At 37.0% G+C, this 18,947-nt stretch overlaps 1 protein-coding gene across 1 annotated transcript in view; it reads right to left on the reverse strand.

Annotated features, from left to right (window-relative positions):
* Positions 1-1,641: 1,641 nt before the first annotated feature.
* The window catches only part of LOC113835673 (vomeronasal type-2 receptor 116-like), a 50,725-nt gene continuing 33,419 nt past the window's right edge, over positions 1,642-18,947 (reverse strand). Inside the window, exons 5-7 of the mRNA XM_035444158.1 lie at positions 16,717-16,944; positions 14,789-14,912; positions 1,642-2,564 (exon numbers count right to left, since the gene is read on the reverse strand). Of these exons, the coding sequence (XP_035300049.1) occupies positions 1,642-2,564; positions 14,789-14,912; positions 16,717-16,944 (1,275 nt within the window). The remainder of the gene's footprint in view (positions 2,565-14,788; positions 14,913-16,716; positions 16,945-18,947) is intronic.

Here is an 18,947-nt window from a genome sequence, read left to right on the forward strand (position 1 = left end):
AGCTATTTTGAGAGTCCATCCCATGTGAAGGGATGTACTCTTACACTGGACACTTGGGTAAGGGCCCATCCTAGGCCCAGCCCAGGATGATGTGGTGGACTTTGTGTGTTAGGAGCCGGTGCGTATGTAAGGAGCCATTGGAAGCTGTGCGCATGCGCAATGGGTAACTTTGTAACTTTCCTGCCCTTAGTCTCCGCCCCTCCCATGACGTCATATGGTTCGATCAGCTGACGTCACATGGTCCGAGGGTTTCAGCCAGTCAGAATGTAACACTCCTGAGGCGACGGTTGCCAGCCTATATAAGGAGGGGTTTTCGGGCGTTCAGGGTCTCCATTTTGTAAGCTTATGCCTTTCCTCTCAAGAGGCATTAAAGCTTTACTGCAGAAGGATCCTGAGGAGTGTCCCCGTGTCCTTTTTGCTGGTGAGGCGGTTAGCGCGGGACAGACTTTGTGGAGCCCCCATTGGGCCCTACCATGCCTGGGGAGTGGATGGGGTGGGGGTATGTCGGGTTGGGATAGGAGGGGAGAGGGAGAAGGGATTGACATGTGAATCAAGTTTGTTCTGAATTTGAGCTAATAAATATAAGTAAATAAATAAAATAAAGTATTGGTTGTAGATTTTCCCTTTAAATTTTACACTTGCATACTTATGCATGTAGTTATATATATTATGGATATATTTAGAGAGACAGTTCATAGTATACTTGATTATGATTTTTCAGATATACCTTACAGTTATTAAACCTACTTCCTTATTTCAAGTTTCAATATTATTCATGTTTATGATTAACAATGTATTTAGAAGTTCGTGATGAATCACTACATTATTCACAATTTGAGTACTCCCTTTTACCCATTTCCCAAATCAAATCACTTCTACCTTGATATTCTACCTTCCATTGCTTCCCTACCCTCTCATGGTTTCTACACTTATCTCAGGGTGAATCCTCACATCTAAAGATTGTAACTAGATGCCTTAGAATAGAGAGAATATGTGTCATTTGTCTTTCTGGGTATGGGTTACTTAACTCAACATATATTTTTCTATCTCTACCCATTTATGTGTACAACATTTTCATTATCCATTTATCCACTGAAGGACATTGAGGTGTTTCCATTTCCTATATATCATTAAAGAAAAGCAATGAGAATGGCTAAGCAAGTATCTCAGGAGGAAGATGTCAATTCCTTTGTGCATATGTCAAGGAACAGTAAGATTTATCTTTAGTTTTTTGAGAATTCTTCACCATATTTCTGGAGTTATTGGATGTGTTTGCAAGATCCTTTAGCAGAGGGAAAGTTCTTTGCTTGCTCTACGGAAGTATCTAAATTAGCACACAAAGCTATGCTTTACTCCAAAAAATTAAAAGACTAAAATTAAAAACATTTAGTTTATGTATTACTTATTTCAGCTACTGTCATGCAATTGAATTGGAATATTTATATGGGCTAGAAGTTAATATGTAACATGTATAACTTATTAGAAGGTGTTTTCATCAATTATTTACATCTGAGGTAGAGTATATATGACACAAAGGGGGGATCTTTTATTTTTTTAAATATACATTTCAGAAAAAACTTGCTATAAAATAGGTAACTAATTTCACTTTACTAAGGGATTTTATGAGAGATACTTAATTCATCAAATTAATCGGTTTTGTCTATATTTTGTTTTATTTTTGAAGCATTTCAAAGAGTTCTTGTCAGGTCTTAGGAGAATAATGTAGCACTTTGGGATAAAGATGCACCCTAGCAGTCCTGCACTGGAGGCCAAGATGGAGAAGACCTCCACAGCCACCATGGCCTTGTTTTTGGTGCTGTGGTAGACTGGGAGGAAGGTGACCCAGACACTGCAGAACACCAGCATGCTGAATGTCAGGAACTTGGATTCATTGAATGTGTCAGGCAGGTTCCTAGCCAGGAAAGCCACAGTGAAGCTTCCTAGGGCCAGGATCCCCAAGTATGCCAGCACACAGTAGAAAGCAGTGACTGAGCCCTTGTTGCACAAAATGATGATGTAACTATGTTCAGAATGTGCATCTGCTTGAATATAGGGAGGTGAGGTTCCCATCCAGACTCCCAGGAGAATAAGCTGCATCAGGAAACAGATGGGGATGACAGAGTTATAGATGCCCGAGACAAACAGACTTCTCATTGTTCTTCCTAGTGTTACAACTCTAAAGGCCAGAACTACAGTTATAGTTTTGGCCAAAACAGTGGAAAGAACCAGAGTGAAGACGAGTGCAAATGTAATTTGTTGTAATATGCAGGAGGCTGTGCTTGGCTGGCCAATGAAGAGAAGGGAACACAGGAAGCAGAGGAGGAGGGAGATGAGCAGGATGAAGCTGAGTGTCCGGTTATTGGCCTTAACGATGGGCGAGTCTTGATGTTTGAGGAAGATCCCCAAAACTACAGCTGTGCTGACAGAGAAGCAGAGAGCTACACAGACCAGAGCCAACCCGAGAGAATCTTCCAAAGATAGGAATGTCATTGACTTGGGAAGGCAGTTGTTTCTCTCAGGGTTTGGGTACTCTTGAATTGGACAAGGGATACACTCCTGCTGATCTATGGGAGAAATGAACCAACATTTCAGCCTCTACAAGGATTTACTCATTCCATATTCAATCCACTAAGAGTGTCTTCCACTGATGTTTTATGTAGCCTGGCACATTCTGCTTTACTATAATGTCAAGGTAACCAACTATTTAGAATCCCCCTTTTCTGGGATGTCCACATCAGGATATTCCATGTAATGACAAGATTATAACTGTTTTCTGGACAAATGAAATTCAAATAGTAATCATCTTCTTCAGATGATGTAAAACTGTCCAGTTATCCTTTAAAGAGTTCTGAAGCTAATCCAAACCAGCTTGGTTAGACTCCAGCTGCTTAGGTGAAGGACAAACCACTCAGAAGTCTACAGAGCACCAACTAGGACCAAGGCCAAGATAACCACCAGAGAGTCAACTCTCTATTTGGACAGACAGAAGTCTACAGTACCCAAGCTACAAGAAAGGCCAAGATAACCACGAAAGGGTCAACTTGAACAGATTCCCAAGTGGAACTGAGGTTGTGCCCGTTACTAGAAAACCAGGAAGAAAATAGTAGAAAGAGGAAACAAGTAAAAAATACATGCATCCAGAAATCAGGGACTAAAACTAATCATCCCAACCCAAGATGCCTAAATTGCAGGGTAAGAAATACAATAAACAACAGGTAGGGCAATGCAACACCACCAAAGCCCATCTATCCTAAGACAGCAATACCTGAATATTACAAGTCAGTGAAAGCACAAGAAAATGACCTCAAAATCAACTTTATGGAACATGAGAAGTGTCCTTAAAGAGGAAGTGAAAAACTCACTTAGAGTAATTGATGCAATGCTAATCAAAAAATTAGAGGAAATCAACAAATCCCTCAAAGAATGCTACAAAGCTAAGAAAAAAAAAAAACAGGTAAGGAAACTATTCAAGGCACGAAAATCAAAATAGAAGCAATAAAAACACAAATTGTGGGAATTCAGGAAATGCCAAATCTAGGTGAGAGAATAGGCAGTATAGATGCAAGCATCACTAACAGATTACAGGAATGGGAGAGGGAATCCCAGGTTTTGAGGATGCAAGAGCAAAGTAATAATGCCATTAGGAAAAAAATATTAAAGCTGAGAAACGCCTACCATAAAACATTCAATTAATCTCTAACATCATGTAAACACCAACCTAAGACTAATGGAAATAGAAGAAAGAGCAGAATCTCAGCATAAATATCATGGAAATACTTTAAAGAAAATCAAACAAGAAAATTTCTCTGGCTTATAGAGGGCATGCCTATTAAACTATTGTACAAGAAGCTTACAGAACACCAAATAGATTAGATCAGAAAAGAAGTCTCTGTGTCACATAATACCTAAAACACTAAACTTAGCGAACAAGAAAAGACTACTAAACTTTAAAATTAAAATTAAACTTTAAAAATTAAACCTACCTTCACAGTGGAGACTCAAAAAACATAAGATCATAGACAAATGTCTTGCAGAGTCTAAGAGACCACAGATGCAAGTCCAGACTAATATACCCAGGAAAATTTTCAATCACCATAGATGGAGAAACCAAGATAATTCATGACAAAATCAAATTTAAGTAATATCTAACCACAATTCCAACCCTACAAAAGTTACTAGTAGGAAAACAGTAACCTAACAAAGTTAACCAAATCCATTAAAATACAGAGAATATATACTCTTACACCAGCCAAATACAAAGAATACAGACAGACAGACAGACAGACAGACAGACAGACAGACAGACACACACACACACACACACACACGCACACACACACACACACACACACACACACACCTAAGAGGAGAAAAATGTTATAAAATAATCAAGCTGAGGGCTGAATTCAATAAAATAGAAACAAAGAGAACAATACAAAGAATCAAGGAAAGAAAGAGTTGGTTCTTTGAGAAAATCAACAAGATAGAGAAGCCCTTATGCAAAATAACCAAAAGGCAAAGAGAGAATATCCAACTTAACAGAATCAGAAACCTAAAGAAGGAAATAACAACAGACACTGAGGATACTCAAACAATCATTAGGTCATACTTCAAAAACTTTACTCAACAAAATTGGAAAATCTAAAAGAGAGGGACAATTTTCTCAATAGATATCACTTACTAAATTTAAATCAAGATCAGGTAAACAATTTAAATAGACCTATAACACCCAAGGATATACAAGCAGTCATTAAAAGAGCCAAAGGCCACTAGACCTTCAAAGAAGAACTAATACCAATATGCCTCAATTTATTCTACAAAATGGAAACAGAACGAACATTGCCAAATTCATTCTATGAGTCCAGTCACCCTGGCACCCAAAATGCACAAAGACTTAAAAAGAACGAGAATTCCAGACCATTTTCACTTATGCACTTTGAAGCAATAATATACTTGAAAATTGAATCTAAGAACACAATAAAGAGATCATCACCATCATCAAGTAGGTTTCATCAGTGAATCAGAGATTGTTCCACATTAAAAAATTCTGTCATTGTAATCCACCATATTAACAAAAACAGAAAGAAAAAAAGCAAGTGATTATCTCATCATATGCTGAGAAAGCCTTTGACAAAATCCAGCAGCCCTTGATTATAAAAGTCTTGAAGAGATCAGGGATAAAAGGAACAGACCTAAACATAATAAATTCATTATATAGCTGGCCATTGGTGGTGCACGCCTTTAATCCAGCACTAGGGAGGCAGAGGCAGGCAGATCTCTGTGAGTTCGAGGCCAGCCTGGTTTCCAGAGCTAGTGCCAGGATAGGCTCCAAAGCTACACAGAGAATCCCTGTCTTGGAAAACCAAAACAAACAAACAAACAAAAAAAAACAAATAATAACCCCTGTCTCAAAAAAACAAAAAAAAGTCAATATATAGCAAGTTGATAGTCCAATTTAAATTAAATAGAATCTCAAAGCAATTCCACAAAAATCAGGGACAAAACAAGACTGTCCACTCTCTCCATATCTATTCAATAGAGTACTTGAAGTTCTAGCTAGAGCACCAAGACAACTAAATGACATCAGGGGATACAAATTGGAAAGGAAGAATTAAATGCATCATTATTTGATGTTATTATAGTTCATATGATGGGCCACAAAAATCTACCAGGGAACTCCAACAACTGATACATAACATCAGCAAAGTGGCTGAATATAAAATAGGTTCATAAAATAGTAGCCCTCTTATATACAATGATACAGTGATAAACAGGCTTGAAAGAATTCCGGGAAACACTACCCTGCACAATAGCTGCAAATAATATAAAATCTCTTGGGGTAACTCTAATCAAATAAGTGAAAGACCTGAACTAAGTTAATTCAAGTCTTTAAAGAAAGAAATCAGAGAAGATAACAGGAGATGGATAGATCTCCCATGCTCACAGATTGGCAGGGTTAATATAGTAAAATGTCCATCTTTCCAAAAAAATAATCTACAGATTAAGTGAAATTCTTAACAAAATTCCATCACAGTTCTTTACAGACCTTGGAACTATACACAACTTTGTATGGAGCAGAAAGGGTATGGGATATGTAGGGTGTTTGTGGGCAGGCAGGGGAGGACGGGAGGGAGAGGGAACTGGGATTGACATATAAAACACTCTTGTTTCTAATTTAAATAAAATTTAGAGAAAAAAGAAAAGTAAGGGCCATTATGACATGGCTACCTTTCCTCATCTGCAAAATAAAAAAGAATGAGCCATAAAGTAAGGGGGAACCATGCTACAATGCACAGATACAGAGAAATAGATACCAGGTACAACAATCACTAGAGAGGCTTTACCCAGCAACTGAGGGAAACAGATTTGGAGACCAACAGCCAAGTATTAGGCAGATCTTGGGGAGTCCCTTATAAAGAGGGTTAGGAAAGATTGTAGGAGCCACTGGTGTTAAGATTACCAAAATAAAACCCACAGAACCAACTAACCCGAGATAATAAGGTCTCAAAGAGACTGAACCACCAAGCAGGGAGCTTTCATGGGACTAACTGAGGTGCTCTGCACCTTAGCTACTTAGGTGTAGATTGGTCTTCTTTTGGGAGTCCTCACAGTGCTAGCAGGGGCTATATCTGAATTCAATGTCTACATCTGTGAACATGGTTAAGCTTCTCTTTAATAGGTTTTAGATTCCTTTTGATACAACCAAAGAGTTTTGTAGCTGGATCATGAGGTAGATCTATTCCCAGCTCCCTGAGAAACAGACACCATGATTTCCATAGTGTCTGTACATGTTTGCACTCCCACCCGCAATGGAAAAATGTTCCCCTTTCCTCATATGTTTTCCATTAATTAAGTACTGCCCTTTGTTTTACTGACTTGGCCATTCTGACTGTTGTAAGATGAAATCTCAATGTAGTTTTGATTTGCATTTTCTGATGACTAAAGATGTTGAACAATTTTTGAAAATGCCATTTTGTCTTATTTGTTTTCTTGATGTTAACTTTTCTTTGGAGTTTTTTACACATTGTATATATTAGCCATCTATTAGAAGTGTAATTCTTAAAAAAACATTTTCCCAAAATGGGCTATCACTTGGCAGAGATTCTGGTGTACTTGTTGTACAGAACTTCTTTGGAGTCATGTGGAACCCCTTATTAATTGATTTTCTTTGTGAACATCTATTAAGGTCATTTACTGTGAAAATGAGTTGAATTCTACTCTCCACTTTCTTCTCTCTGAGATTCAGTATATCTTGTCTTATATTGAGGTCATTGATCCATTTGAAGTTGGGTTTTGTACAGGATAATTAATATGTGTCTATTTGCATTCTTTACATACAGACACCAAATAGACCAACACCACTTGTTCCAGTGTGTATTTCTGGATTATTTATAAAAAATGAAGTGTTCATATGTGGGTTGATTTATGTCTTCAATTCAATTCCATTGACCAATGTGTCTGTTTTTATGCCAATACCATGCTGTTTTGGGACTATTATTTTATAGTAAATCTTGAAATTTTGCATGATGTTACTTTCAGAACATTTTAATTGTTCAGGATTATTTCAGCTATCCTAAACTTTTTTCTTTTTCATATTGTATATGTAGTTAAATTTTTATAATTAAGTGGAAAATTGTGCTGGCATTGTGATGGAGAACACAATATGTCTGTATATTTCTTTTTGTGGGATGGTCCCATTTTTCCTCTTAATTATATAGATCCTTGAGCAAGGGTGATCATTCCATCTTTACCAATAGCTGAAACTATTTACTGTATAACACTGTCACAAGTTTCATTGAAGTTACCCTAAAATGTTTTATTTTAAGAGACTTGTGTTTATTTTTTATTCAACATTTGTACATCTAATGTTTGAAAATAAGTTGTGGTCACACTACTTCCAATACTTGCCTGACTGCCCTACAATAATTTTCCCTTTGCATTGATTTTTCTCTTTTCATAATCATTAATTCCAATTGCAATACCAATGTGCATGTGTGTGTAGGGAAATGTGCTGTACCTTGGCAAAGCTATCAGGAGACAGGAGAAATAACATTCCCTCTACCCCAGCAGCCTTCAGCTCCCCAAGATCTCAGGTATTGGTGGACTTCAAATATTTAACCACACACTGATACTACTCTTTTACCTTTTATAAATGTTGTAATCCCAGCTTCAGAATATTCTTTTCCATTCCATATAGTTCATTTTTGCATGTTTCTTTTTTATTTAAATTCTTTAATTACCTCTCATATTTATATATCCATCCCCCCATTCCCTCACCCTCCAATCCTCCCATGTTCCCCAGGAACCTCCCTACCCATCCACCAACTTCTCCCCACGGACAGTGAGGCCCTCCATCAGGGACCTTCAAAGTCTGTTATATGGTTTGGGGTAGGGCCCAGGCCTTCCTTGCTGTATCTGGGCTGCAACTGTATCTCTTCATAGGAAATGGGCTTCCACCGTCCATTTATGCTCTAGTGTTGAAGACTGGCTCCACTGTTAGAGGATTCATAGACTGCCTTGGCCTCCTAGCTGGCACCCACATTCAGAATGCTTTTTTCGGTCCAATGTTGTTTCCTCAAGCTTTATGACTAGGGTCTCCATGCTCTCACTATGTCAGATCCACAGATTCTGCAGGTCTCTCCAGCCCCTTCTTGGCTCCTCTGGACATCCCACCTCTCTCTCCACAAATGAATTCCAGTAGTATGGTTCAGTGCTTAGCTTGGGAACCTATTTCTGCTTTGAACAGCTACTGGATGAAGGCTCTAGGAATGCTAAGCAAGGTAGAAACCAATCTCATTATTGGGGAAGGGCATCTTGGCATTTTCTCCACCACTGCTTGAATTCTTAGGTGGGGTCATCCCTGTGGATCCCCTAACATTTCCCCTGTGCCAGACCTCTCTCCAACCTGTACTGTCTTCTGCTATCAAGGCATCTCCTTTCTTGCCTTCCTCTACTCCCCCCTGTCTCAGTTCTCTTGTTTTCCACCCCCCTCCCCTTCTTCCCTTCCCACCTCCATCCTCTCTACCCATTCCCCATGCTCCCACTTTGTTCAGGGGTTTGGAACCCCCTTCCTTTCTTCAAGGGTCTATGCAAACTTCTCTTGGGGTCCTCCTTGTTTCCTAGCTCCTCTGGCAGTGTGGATTGTAGACTGGTAATCCTTTGTTCTATGTCTAAAAATCATATATGAATGAGTACATACTATGTTTATCTTTTGAGACTGGGTTACCTCACTCAGGATGGTTTCTTCTAGTTCAATCCACTTCCCTGCAAATTTCAAGATTCCATTGTTTTTTCCTGCTGAGTAGTACTCCATTGTGTAAATGTACCACATTTCCTGTATCCATTCTTCATTTGAGGGGCATCTAGGCTTCTTCCAGTTTCTGGCTATTACAAATAATGCTGACATGAGCATGGTTGAACATATGTCCTTGGTATATGAATGTGCTTCTCTTGGGTATTTACCTAGGAGTGGAATTGCTGGATCTTGTGGTATACTCATTCCCATTTTCTTGAGGAGTCGCCATACTGTAAGACCACCAAAGTAGTCTTACAAGTTTGCACTCCCACCACCAATGGAGGAGTGTTCCACTTTCTCCACATCCTCTCCATCATAGACTGTCATTGGTGTTATTGGTTTTAGCCATTCTGATAGGAATAAGGTGGTATTTCAGAGTCGTTTTGAGCTGCATTTCCCTGACAGCTAAGGATGTTGAGTAGTTTCTTAAGTGTCTTTCAGCCATTTTATATTCCTCTGTTGAGAATGCTCTATTTAGTTCTGCACTCCTCTTTTAAATTTCATTGTTTGGTGTTTTGGAGGCTACCTTCTTGTGTTCCTTGTATGTTTTGGTGATCGGCCCTCTGTCAGATGTGGGGTTGGTGAATATCTTTTCCCATTCTGTGGGCTGGCATTGTATCTTGCTGACTCTTTCCTTTGCCTTACAGAAGCTTCTTAGTTTCCAGAGGTCCCATTTTTAATTGTCGATCTCAATATTTGTGCTACTGATGTTATGTTCAGAAAGCAGTCTACTTACTAATTTATTCAAGGGTACCACCTAATTCTCTTCTAGGATGTTCACTGTGGCTGAATTTATGTTGAGGTCTTTGATTCATTTGGATTTATGTTTTGTGCTTGGCGATAGATATGGGTGTATCTTCTACCTGTCAGAATCCAGTTGTACCAACACCATTTGTTGAAGATGTTTTCTTTTTTCCATTGTATAACTTTACCTTCTTTGTAGTTAGCTTCGTTGTGTTGGAGTTTTCCTTCCAGTAGTTTCTGTAGGGCTGGATTAGTGGATATGTATTGCTTAAATATAATTTTGTCATGGAATAATTGTTTTCAGCATTGATAGTGATTGAAAGCTTTGATGGATACAGTAGTCTGGGCTGGCATCCATGTTCTCTTAGCGTTTGTAGAACATCTATCCAGGATCTTCTGGCTTTCAAAGTTTCAATTGAGAAGTCTGATGTAATTCAGATAGGTCTGCCTTTATATGTTACTTGGCTTTTTCCTTTGCTGCTCTTAATATCCTTTCTTTATTTTGTAAATTTGGTATTTTGATTATTATGTGGTGAGGGGACTTCTTTTGTGTTCCAATCTATTTGGTGTTCTGTAAGCTTCTTGTACTTTCATAGGAATATTATTCTGTACGATGGGGAAATTTTATTCTACAAGTTTTTTTATTTTTTTTGTAATTGTGAGCTGAATTTCTTCTCCATCTTCCATACCTACTATTGTTGGGTTTTTGTCTTTTCATAGCATCCCATATTTCATGGATATTTTGTGTTAGGGACTTGTTGGATTTGAGATTTTCTTGGTGGATGACTGTATATCCTCTATTGAGTTCTCGATGCCAGAGATTCTATCTTCCGTCTCTTGTATTCCATTGGTTATGCTTACGTGAAGAGTTCCCTGATCGTTTACCTAGCTTTTCTATTTCAAGTATCACATCATTCTCTGTTTTCCTTTTTGTTTCTAATTCTGCTTTCAAACCATGAACTGTTTGAATTTTTTCCTTCGCTTGTTTGTTTCTTTTTCTTTAGATTCTTTAAGAGATTTTTTCTTTCTTATTTTTTTGGTTTGTGTTTTCCTTCATTTCATTTAATTATTTGCTTGTTTTTCTTCTATTTCTTTAAGGGATTTTCTTTTTTCCTCTTTAAAGGTCTCTATCATCCCCATAAGATAATTTTTGAGTCCCATCTCTTCTTCATCCTCTGCATTTGGCTTTTCAGATCTTGCAGGTGTGTAGTCCCTAAATACTGGTGTTGTCATATTGGTCTTTCTGTTGTTGGGTGTGTTCTTATTGTGTCATCTTCCAATCCCTTCTTCCAGTGGGTGCTGGTTGGGTGTCTCCCTCTCACAGGCAGCAGGTGGAGGCCAGAGGGGGCAGGGAGGACAAGGGTGAGGTGTGTCCAGACTCAATATGGGCCTTCTGTTCTGGGCAGGTCCACTCTTGTCCAGGGGTAGACTCTGGATGAAGCTAGCAGGGGGTGATGAGGGAGTTTGGGGGCAGGGCAGCGACCAGACTCACCTTAGGTGACAGGAGGAATGCAGAGGGTGTAGGAAGGACCTATAGTTTCATTTTTGTTATCATTCTTAATAACAACCTTGAGTATGCTTAAAGATATTTTTAAAGAAGAAATATTTTGGTTCTGAATGGAATCATATTGATGTTGGTTGAATATTTGTGTTCTATAGTTATTAACATAAAAATTTTCAGCATTATTATTCATTTACTGTTGAAAAGTCGGGTTATATATTTTTAAGAATTTAATATTCTGGCATATATAAACATTGGCATGGATTGTGACAATTCTGTTCTGCTCTTAAGGACAAATGCTATCAGAGAGCTCCTGTTGGGTGGGTGCATGGGTACTGTAATAACACTGTGCGCAGAGAAATATTCAGTAGTGTGTCCTATCTCAAATTACTGACACTGTTCAGTTATGCCAAGCAATACTTCTACAATAGCACAAGACTCTAAAGTGCCTATGTGCTGTCTACCATCCCAGACCTCCTGAACAATTGATTTAATTACACCTAGGCTATGTAAACCTCTAGGCTTGTCAAGTGTGTATATACTTTCTCTTGCCCCAATCTGCATTGTGTATGAGTATTAGAAGTTACAAAAATTCACCTGCTCAAAATATCAACAAAAGATACCAACGATAGGAAAGATCTAGCAAGTATATTATCTCCAATACCTACCAGTCTGGAAAAAAATGTTTTCAAATGAGAATTACCAAATAAAATTCAGGACACAGAATATAAAACAGTATATTCACTTCATAGAGTATTTTACAGGGTTTTAAAGAAGACCCAAACAAACAGTTCAATGAAACTAAGAAGAAATTACTCAAGGAGAATATATACCTTGGTGATGAATAAGTGAACACAAATGTAAGAGTGAAATAAATGATACAGTCCATCCAACTTGCTCATGGAATTCAATAAGGAAATAGTAATAGTGAAGAAGACTCAAGGTGAAATGAAAACAGAATTGATAAGACAAACAGTACTGCTAGAAAAGGAAAGGATTACAAGTCAAATGAATCATACAGAAGGCAGAAAATTTGGATTCAAAGATAAAATAGAGAATAAAAAAAACATAGAAAATTAAAACAGGAAAGGTAATGTTGGGCACTATGAGAAAACCAGAACTTTAAATTATTGGCATAGATGAGGGAGAAGAATTCCGGGTCAACACCTTAGACCTGTTGTTCAACAAGGTCAGTTACATCGATGAAGAGTTCTTGAAACTAAGGAAAGAAGCATCCATACATATAGAAGAAGCACAGAGTACACCAATAGAGAAGATCAGAAAAGAAAATCCCTAAAGCATATCATAATCCAAATACTAACAATAAAAAACAGTTTTAAATGAATTATAATTATAATTTTAATAACATAAAAAGTGTTTTGTAAGCTGCAAGAGAAAGAAAAGAAAACAAAACACAAATCAATATAAAGGGACACTAATAATACTAGTAGCACCTCTGGGTGTAAGTTGGGATTTTACATAGCTTACATTTTAATTCTTTGGTTCTTTGCTGTTTCTATTAACCCATAGCTTTATTTTAATAAATCTTATAATACCAACCAAAAAAAGAATACAAGCATATAACTAAATGGAATCTGTGAGAGTCAGAATAGCCTAGAACAAATCACACCAAGTCTTGAAAACTATGATGGCCAGTCTAAAGAGCATTGGGCATATCAGAGAGATGGGGGAAAGAATAAGAAGGCATATTGAGTAGAACATAAAGCACCATTGAGAACAAGACAACTCTAAATTCAACAGAACAATGACCACAAATATCAGAAACATCCACAATACCATTGAACAGAAATTGCCTCAATTCATCATTCCAAATCCTTATCCAAAGCAGTGGTAAGAGGAAAGTTCATAGCACTAAGTGCCCACCTGAAGAAACTAGAGAAAAGTCACACTAGAGCATTGACAAAACAACTGACAGCCTTAGAGCAAAAATAAGCAAACTCACCACAGAGGAGTAGACACAAGGAAATAATCAAATTGGGGGCTGAAATCAATAAAGTAAAAACTAGGAAAACATTACAAAGAATCAATGAAACAAAGAATTGGTTCTTTGAGAAGATCAACAAGATAGACAAACCTATATCCAATCTAACCAAAAGGCAGAGAGAGCGTATGCTATTTAACAAAATCAGAAATGAAAAGGGGATCTAACAATGCACACTGAGGAAATCCAGAGAATCATCAGGTGATACTTTGAAAACCTGTACTCGACAAAATTCGAAAATCTGAAAGAAATGGACAATTTTCTGGACAGATATCACTTACCAAAATTAAACAAAGAACAGATAAGCAGTTTAAATCAAACTATAACCTCTAATGAAATAGAAGCAGTCATCAAAAGCCCCCACAACCAAAAAAAAAGGCCAGGGCCAGATGGATTCAGTGCAGAAATACAACAGAAATTCAAACATGAGATAATACCAGTACTCCTCAAATTGTTCTACACAATAGAAGCAGAAGGTTCATTGCCAAACTCTTTACAAGACTACCATTACCTTGGTTCCCAAGCCACACAAATACACAACTAAGAAAGAGAACTACAGACCAGTATCCCTCATGAACATTGATGCAATAATACTCAATAAAATAATGGCAAACTGAGTAAACAATCAGGTACCACAGATGCAAGCATAACCAACAGAATACAAGAGACGGAAGACAGAATCAAAGACACTGAAGATAAACTAGAGGAAATAAACTCAGCAAGCAAAGAAAATCTGAAGTCCAACAAATCCATACCACAAAATATCCTGGAAATATGGGACACCATGAAAAGACCAACCTAAGGATAATAGGTATAGAAGAAGGTAATGAAACCCGACTAGAAGGTGCGGAAAACATACTCAACAAAATCATGGAAGAAAATTTTGCCTGCTTAAGAAAGACATGTCAATGAAAGTACAAAAAACTTACAAAACGTCAAATAGAGTGGACCAAAAAGAAAGTCCCCTCGTCACATAATAATTAAAACACCATTGTTTTAATTTTGGTGATACTGTCATTCAATGAAAGGCAGTTTTTTGGAAGTAGTCATGTAGGTGACACAATCACATGATGCTTCCAATCAAATGTTCATACATCATGTGGCATCAGCAGTGATTATTAATAAATGGATATAGGGATGAGTGGAAGAGACATGGAGTACAAAGCTGCATCCCAACACAATGGTCACTTCTTAGCTTTATCCTTCTACATTTTCAAACAGTTTGGGGAAAGGTATTGTTTTTCACCTGTCTGGTTGGAAATGTGCCTCTCTGGACAAAACACACAAGAAAAACAGCAGGCAGGTCTTCCTTCTTCTGTAAGTTTCCAGAAACCTGGACCACAGCTCTCTGTACATACAGATTGAGGATTCTGAGGGACACACAGAAAAACTCTTCATAAATTTGCACATCAGTCACAGGCTTGAATATATTTAAGCTAAACAATTTAAACTTCACATAGACTATCAAAGTTGTATACAGTTATGTGGCACTATGAATTGTTTATATGGAGTGTAAAGTGGAAGTTAGCACACTTCCAGATACTAAACTAAAATTTCAAAGTGTCTTTATGGTGAGTAAACTGTGCTTGACTTCTACTAGCTTTTGTGAAATGTCTTTAATAACTGAATATTCCCTCCTGAGAAACAGCATGCCAGAACTCCTTCCTTGTATGAATTGTGGAACAGTTGAAGGGAGGCAGAAACCAAGTCACTCTTGCTTGTCCGTTTCTATGTTTACCTTCCCCAACCTGTAGTCACACCATTCACTCTGATTCACTTTCCTTGGAAGAGGGTTTGGAAATTGTGGATAGTCACAGCTACTCTTGACTCCATCACATGTAGATTTTCTGTAGACACTGAATTATGATTCATTACTGTTAGTTTCACCTTTGACTCCCCATGCTCAGAATAGTGCCCTGCTTTTTCTTCCAAATGTTAGTGATGTCATCATTTAGGAATATATCAATTGGCTCCTTAGTTAATAATATTAGCCAGTATACTTCTAACACAAACTCAGCTTGTTAATACTTTCAGAAAGTGTGAATGCTAGGAAAAATTCTATCCTTCCCTTTGGCATGTTTTTTGCCATAAGTTAAACTCTGTTTCACTCTTACAAATATCTCTATATGAACAGGTAATAGGACTGTAGAACTGGCTCAGCAGTTAAGAGTGTATACTGCTCTCACAGAGAAACCCGAATTTACCTCCCAGCACTAAAATCAGGCAGTTCACAAACATCGGTTATAGAGATGATTTGTATAAAACTCCATAATTTAGTTTGTTACAAGGACTGTGAACATGAATGTGTATGGGTTGTGTTAAATGAGGGATGAAATGAGATCAGCATACATGTATAATAATCCTCTGTATATGTATATTCACAATTGTGTGCCTGTATAAGAACACAGAAACACACACTCGTATATAAATTCATGAACACTGATTTTTCATTCACTGCAGCATGAATGAACACACATAAATTCAAATTCAATTCACCAATTCTATCTACAGGAATTAGCTAACAATATGTGTTTTCTTTTGTATATATATATATATATGTATATGTATATATGTGTGTGTACATATATGTATACATGCATATGTACGTATATATACTTGTGTATATATATGTATATATGTATATATATATATATATATGTATATATATATATATATATACATCAAAGTGAAATTCAAAAGATTGATTTATTTCAGAATTAAAGATATCAAACTAGATTAAAGATATAGTTCAGTATTCAATGTGCTTGCTGCATAAGCAATGAGGTCCTGAACGTGATGTTGCCGAAGGTAAGTACAGAAAAGTCAGGTGCAAACTGTATGTCTGTAATCCCAATATGGTGGTCATGCAGACTGGAAGAATGCCTGGGGCATGCTGTCTAGTGAGTACAGCTAAAGCTGAAACGTGACATCTGGAGAGATTGAGACCATGCTTATAATAAAATGAAAACAATTGAGGAAGGTAACCAGTGCGGACTGTGGCCTCAACAAACACATGAACGCACATGCATGAGCATGCACACATAAGCTCACACCACAGCTAAGAACTTAGAATCTTTAAGTTATTTTAAAATTTCAAAGAGGCATCATACAATCAATTATCATAGCTCTTTTCAGATATTTGATGACATATTAAATGTTGATATTCAGCCAGACCTGATTGAAGTTGCTTGGCCACTTGATCAGGACTTCATTAATGAACAAGCCTTTATCTTGTGGACTTTTGGAGACAAACTCTCCTACTTTAACTACAAATGAATCATGATAATTATATCCCACAAAGTTTTGTATATCATACTTTTCCATAGGATTCTTCTTCTCATCAAAGCATATTTGGTCTCCAGCAGCATTCGTAAACTGAATTTTCCTCAGAAATGGATGAAGCTGAAGAGAGACATCATTTGGATATGAGTGGTGCATACAAATTTCTCACTGATGGTCCCTAAGAGCAATCTTCTTTCTCTCACCCTACACTCGCTTTCTTTTGGTAGAGGCTTCATTTGAGTAATTGTCTCCCCAGTTGTTTCAGTTAGATGAACTTTTCTCCCCATGAAATTAATGTAGGAGTAGCTGAACCTAAATATAAATTTATTTTATATTTAGCACAGAGTGCAGCATGTTCTCAGTGGTAGCAAGGCCTTGTGTCTCTCTCCAGCATAAAACAATCCTGATTCTAATTCAAATAAAAAAGTTGGAAAAAAGAGAAAAAATGTCTACAACTAGAAACTATCAATGTTTTCAGAGTGAAACTAGAGTAAATATGGAAGCAACACTAAGGCTATGGCTTTATAGGTGCTAAGATATTCATCTTCCTTATGGCAGACAATGAGCACATTGTATGGTTAGTTAGGTACATAGGTATCCCTGTATATATAGAGAGTTTCTTGACACAATCATATTAGTAGGAGTTTATGCAAAGCCCCAAATTGTTGAAAATACATAATAATTAGTGCCAGGAAATTAACAACTGAAGATGAGAAAGAGAATTGACTTTGTTGAAAGAGATATTACAGATGGCACACAAGGATTGTGGATCTCAAGCTTAAGAGCAATCTGGTCATATTTACCTCCAAGTATACCCATCCAGAATTTTAATGCAGAGGAATGATATTATCATAAAATGGATGTTTTTACCACATAAACTGAGTAAAATATTAAAAACTGTTGTGGAAAGGTCTTTGAGTTAATTGTAAAAGCAAAATTGAATCTTCATCAATTAGCAGGAATAGACCCAGCAGAAATTGTGATACCGTTTAATAAAGATGAAATTGCTTAATTATGGGCAGAAAGTGTGCCCTGGCAAAGAGCTTACAGTAATTTCTGGTTAGAGGTTAACAAGAAATATTCCAAAAGCAAGAGAATTCAAATTATAAAGAGAGCTAACTGACTCCTTCCTCACACTGTACTAGAAACACCAAGATGTAGAGCATCTACATTCTATACTGATGCAAATAAATCTGGAAAGGCAGGTTACAAATCAAAAACTTAAGTAAAATGTCTCTATATCCTTATAATTCTGTCCAAAATCAGAATCATATGCTATTCTCCTGGTATTAATGGATTTTACAGAACTTTTCAACAGTTACTGATTTGCGATATGCATAATGAGTTGTTTTGTATATTGAAACCACTGAATTTATATCAGGTGATACGCAATTGACTTTATTATTTATTCCGTTAGAAGACATAATCAGGAATAGTAATCATCCCATATGTCTAACACGTATCTGATCCCTTACAGAACTACTAGGCCCTCTAGCACAAAGCAGTGATGAAATTGATCAACTATTTAAGAGGAAATGTTCTATAGGCCTCAGAATTTCATAAAAGAAAACCATGTCAATAGTTAACTTTTGAAAAAAGTCTTTTCCATCCCATGGCAATAAGCCAAGGAAATTATTAAGAAATGTCCTACTTGGTCTTTATACAATCAAACTCCACTACCAGCAGGAAGTAACCCCAAAGGGTACTCAAAGGGATTAAATCTGGCAGATGAATGTTTTACATTTTGTAGGATTTGGAAAATTAAAACATGTACACCACACCATTGATACCTATTCAGGTTTTCAAAGGTCACCCTCTTTGACTTCAGAGAAGGATGGTTCAGTAAATTACACATTTGCTAGAAGCTATGGCCATTATGGGTATACCTGTTCAAATAAAGACAGACAATGCTCCAGCATATATCCTTACGAAAATGAAACAATTTTTGCTTATTAAAATATGAAGCATATTATAGGTATACCATACAATCCTACAGGGGAGGGAGTTATAGATAGATGAAATCAAACTCTAAAGGATACTCTAAATAAAAATAAAGGGATAATAAAGACCCTCAGAAATGTGTTGGAAAATTCTGTATGAATTTTGAATTTTTAGGTGAAAAT

This window comes from Cricetulus griseus, chromosome 4 (assembly GCF_003668045.3).
Source record: "Cricetulus griseus strain 17A/GY chromosome 4, alternate assembly CriGri-PICRH-1.0, whole genome shotgun sequence".
Taxonomy (NCBI): Eukaryota; Metazoa; Chordata; class Mammalia; order Rodentia; family Cricetidae; genus Cricetulus; species Cricetulus griseus.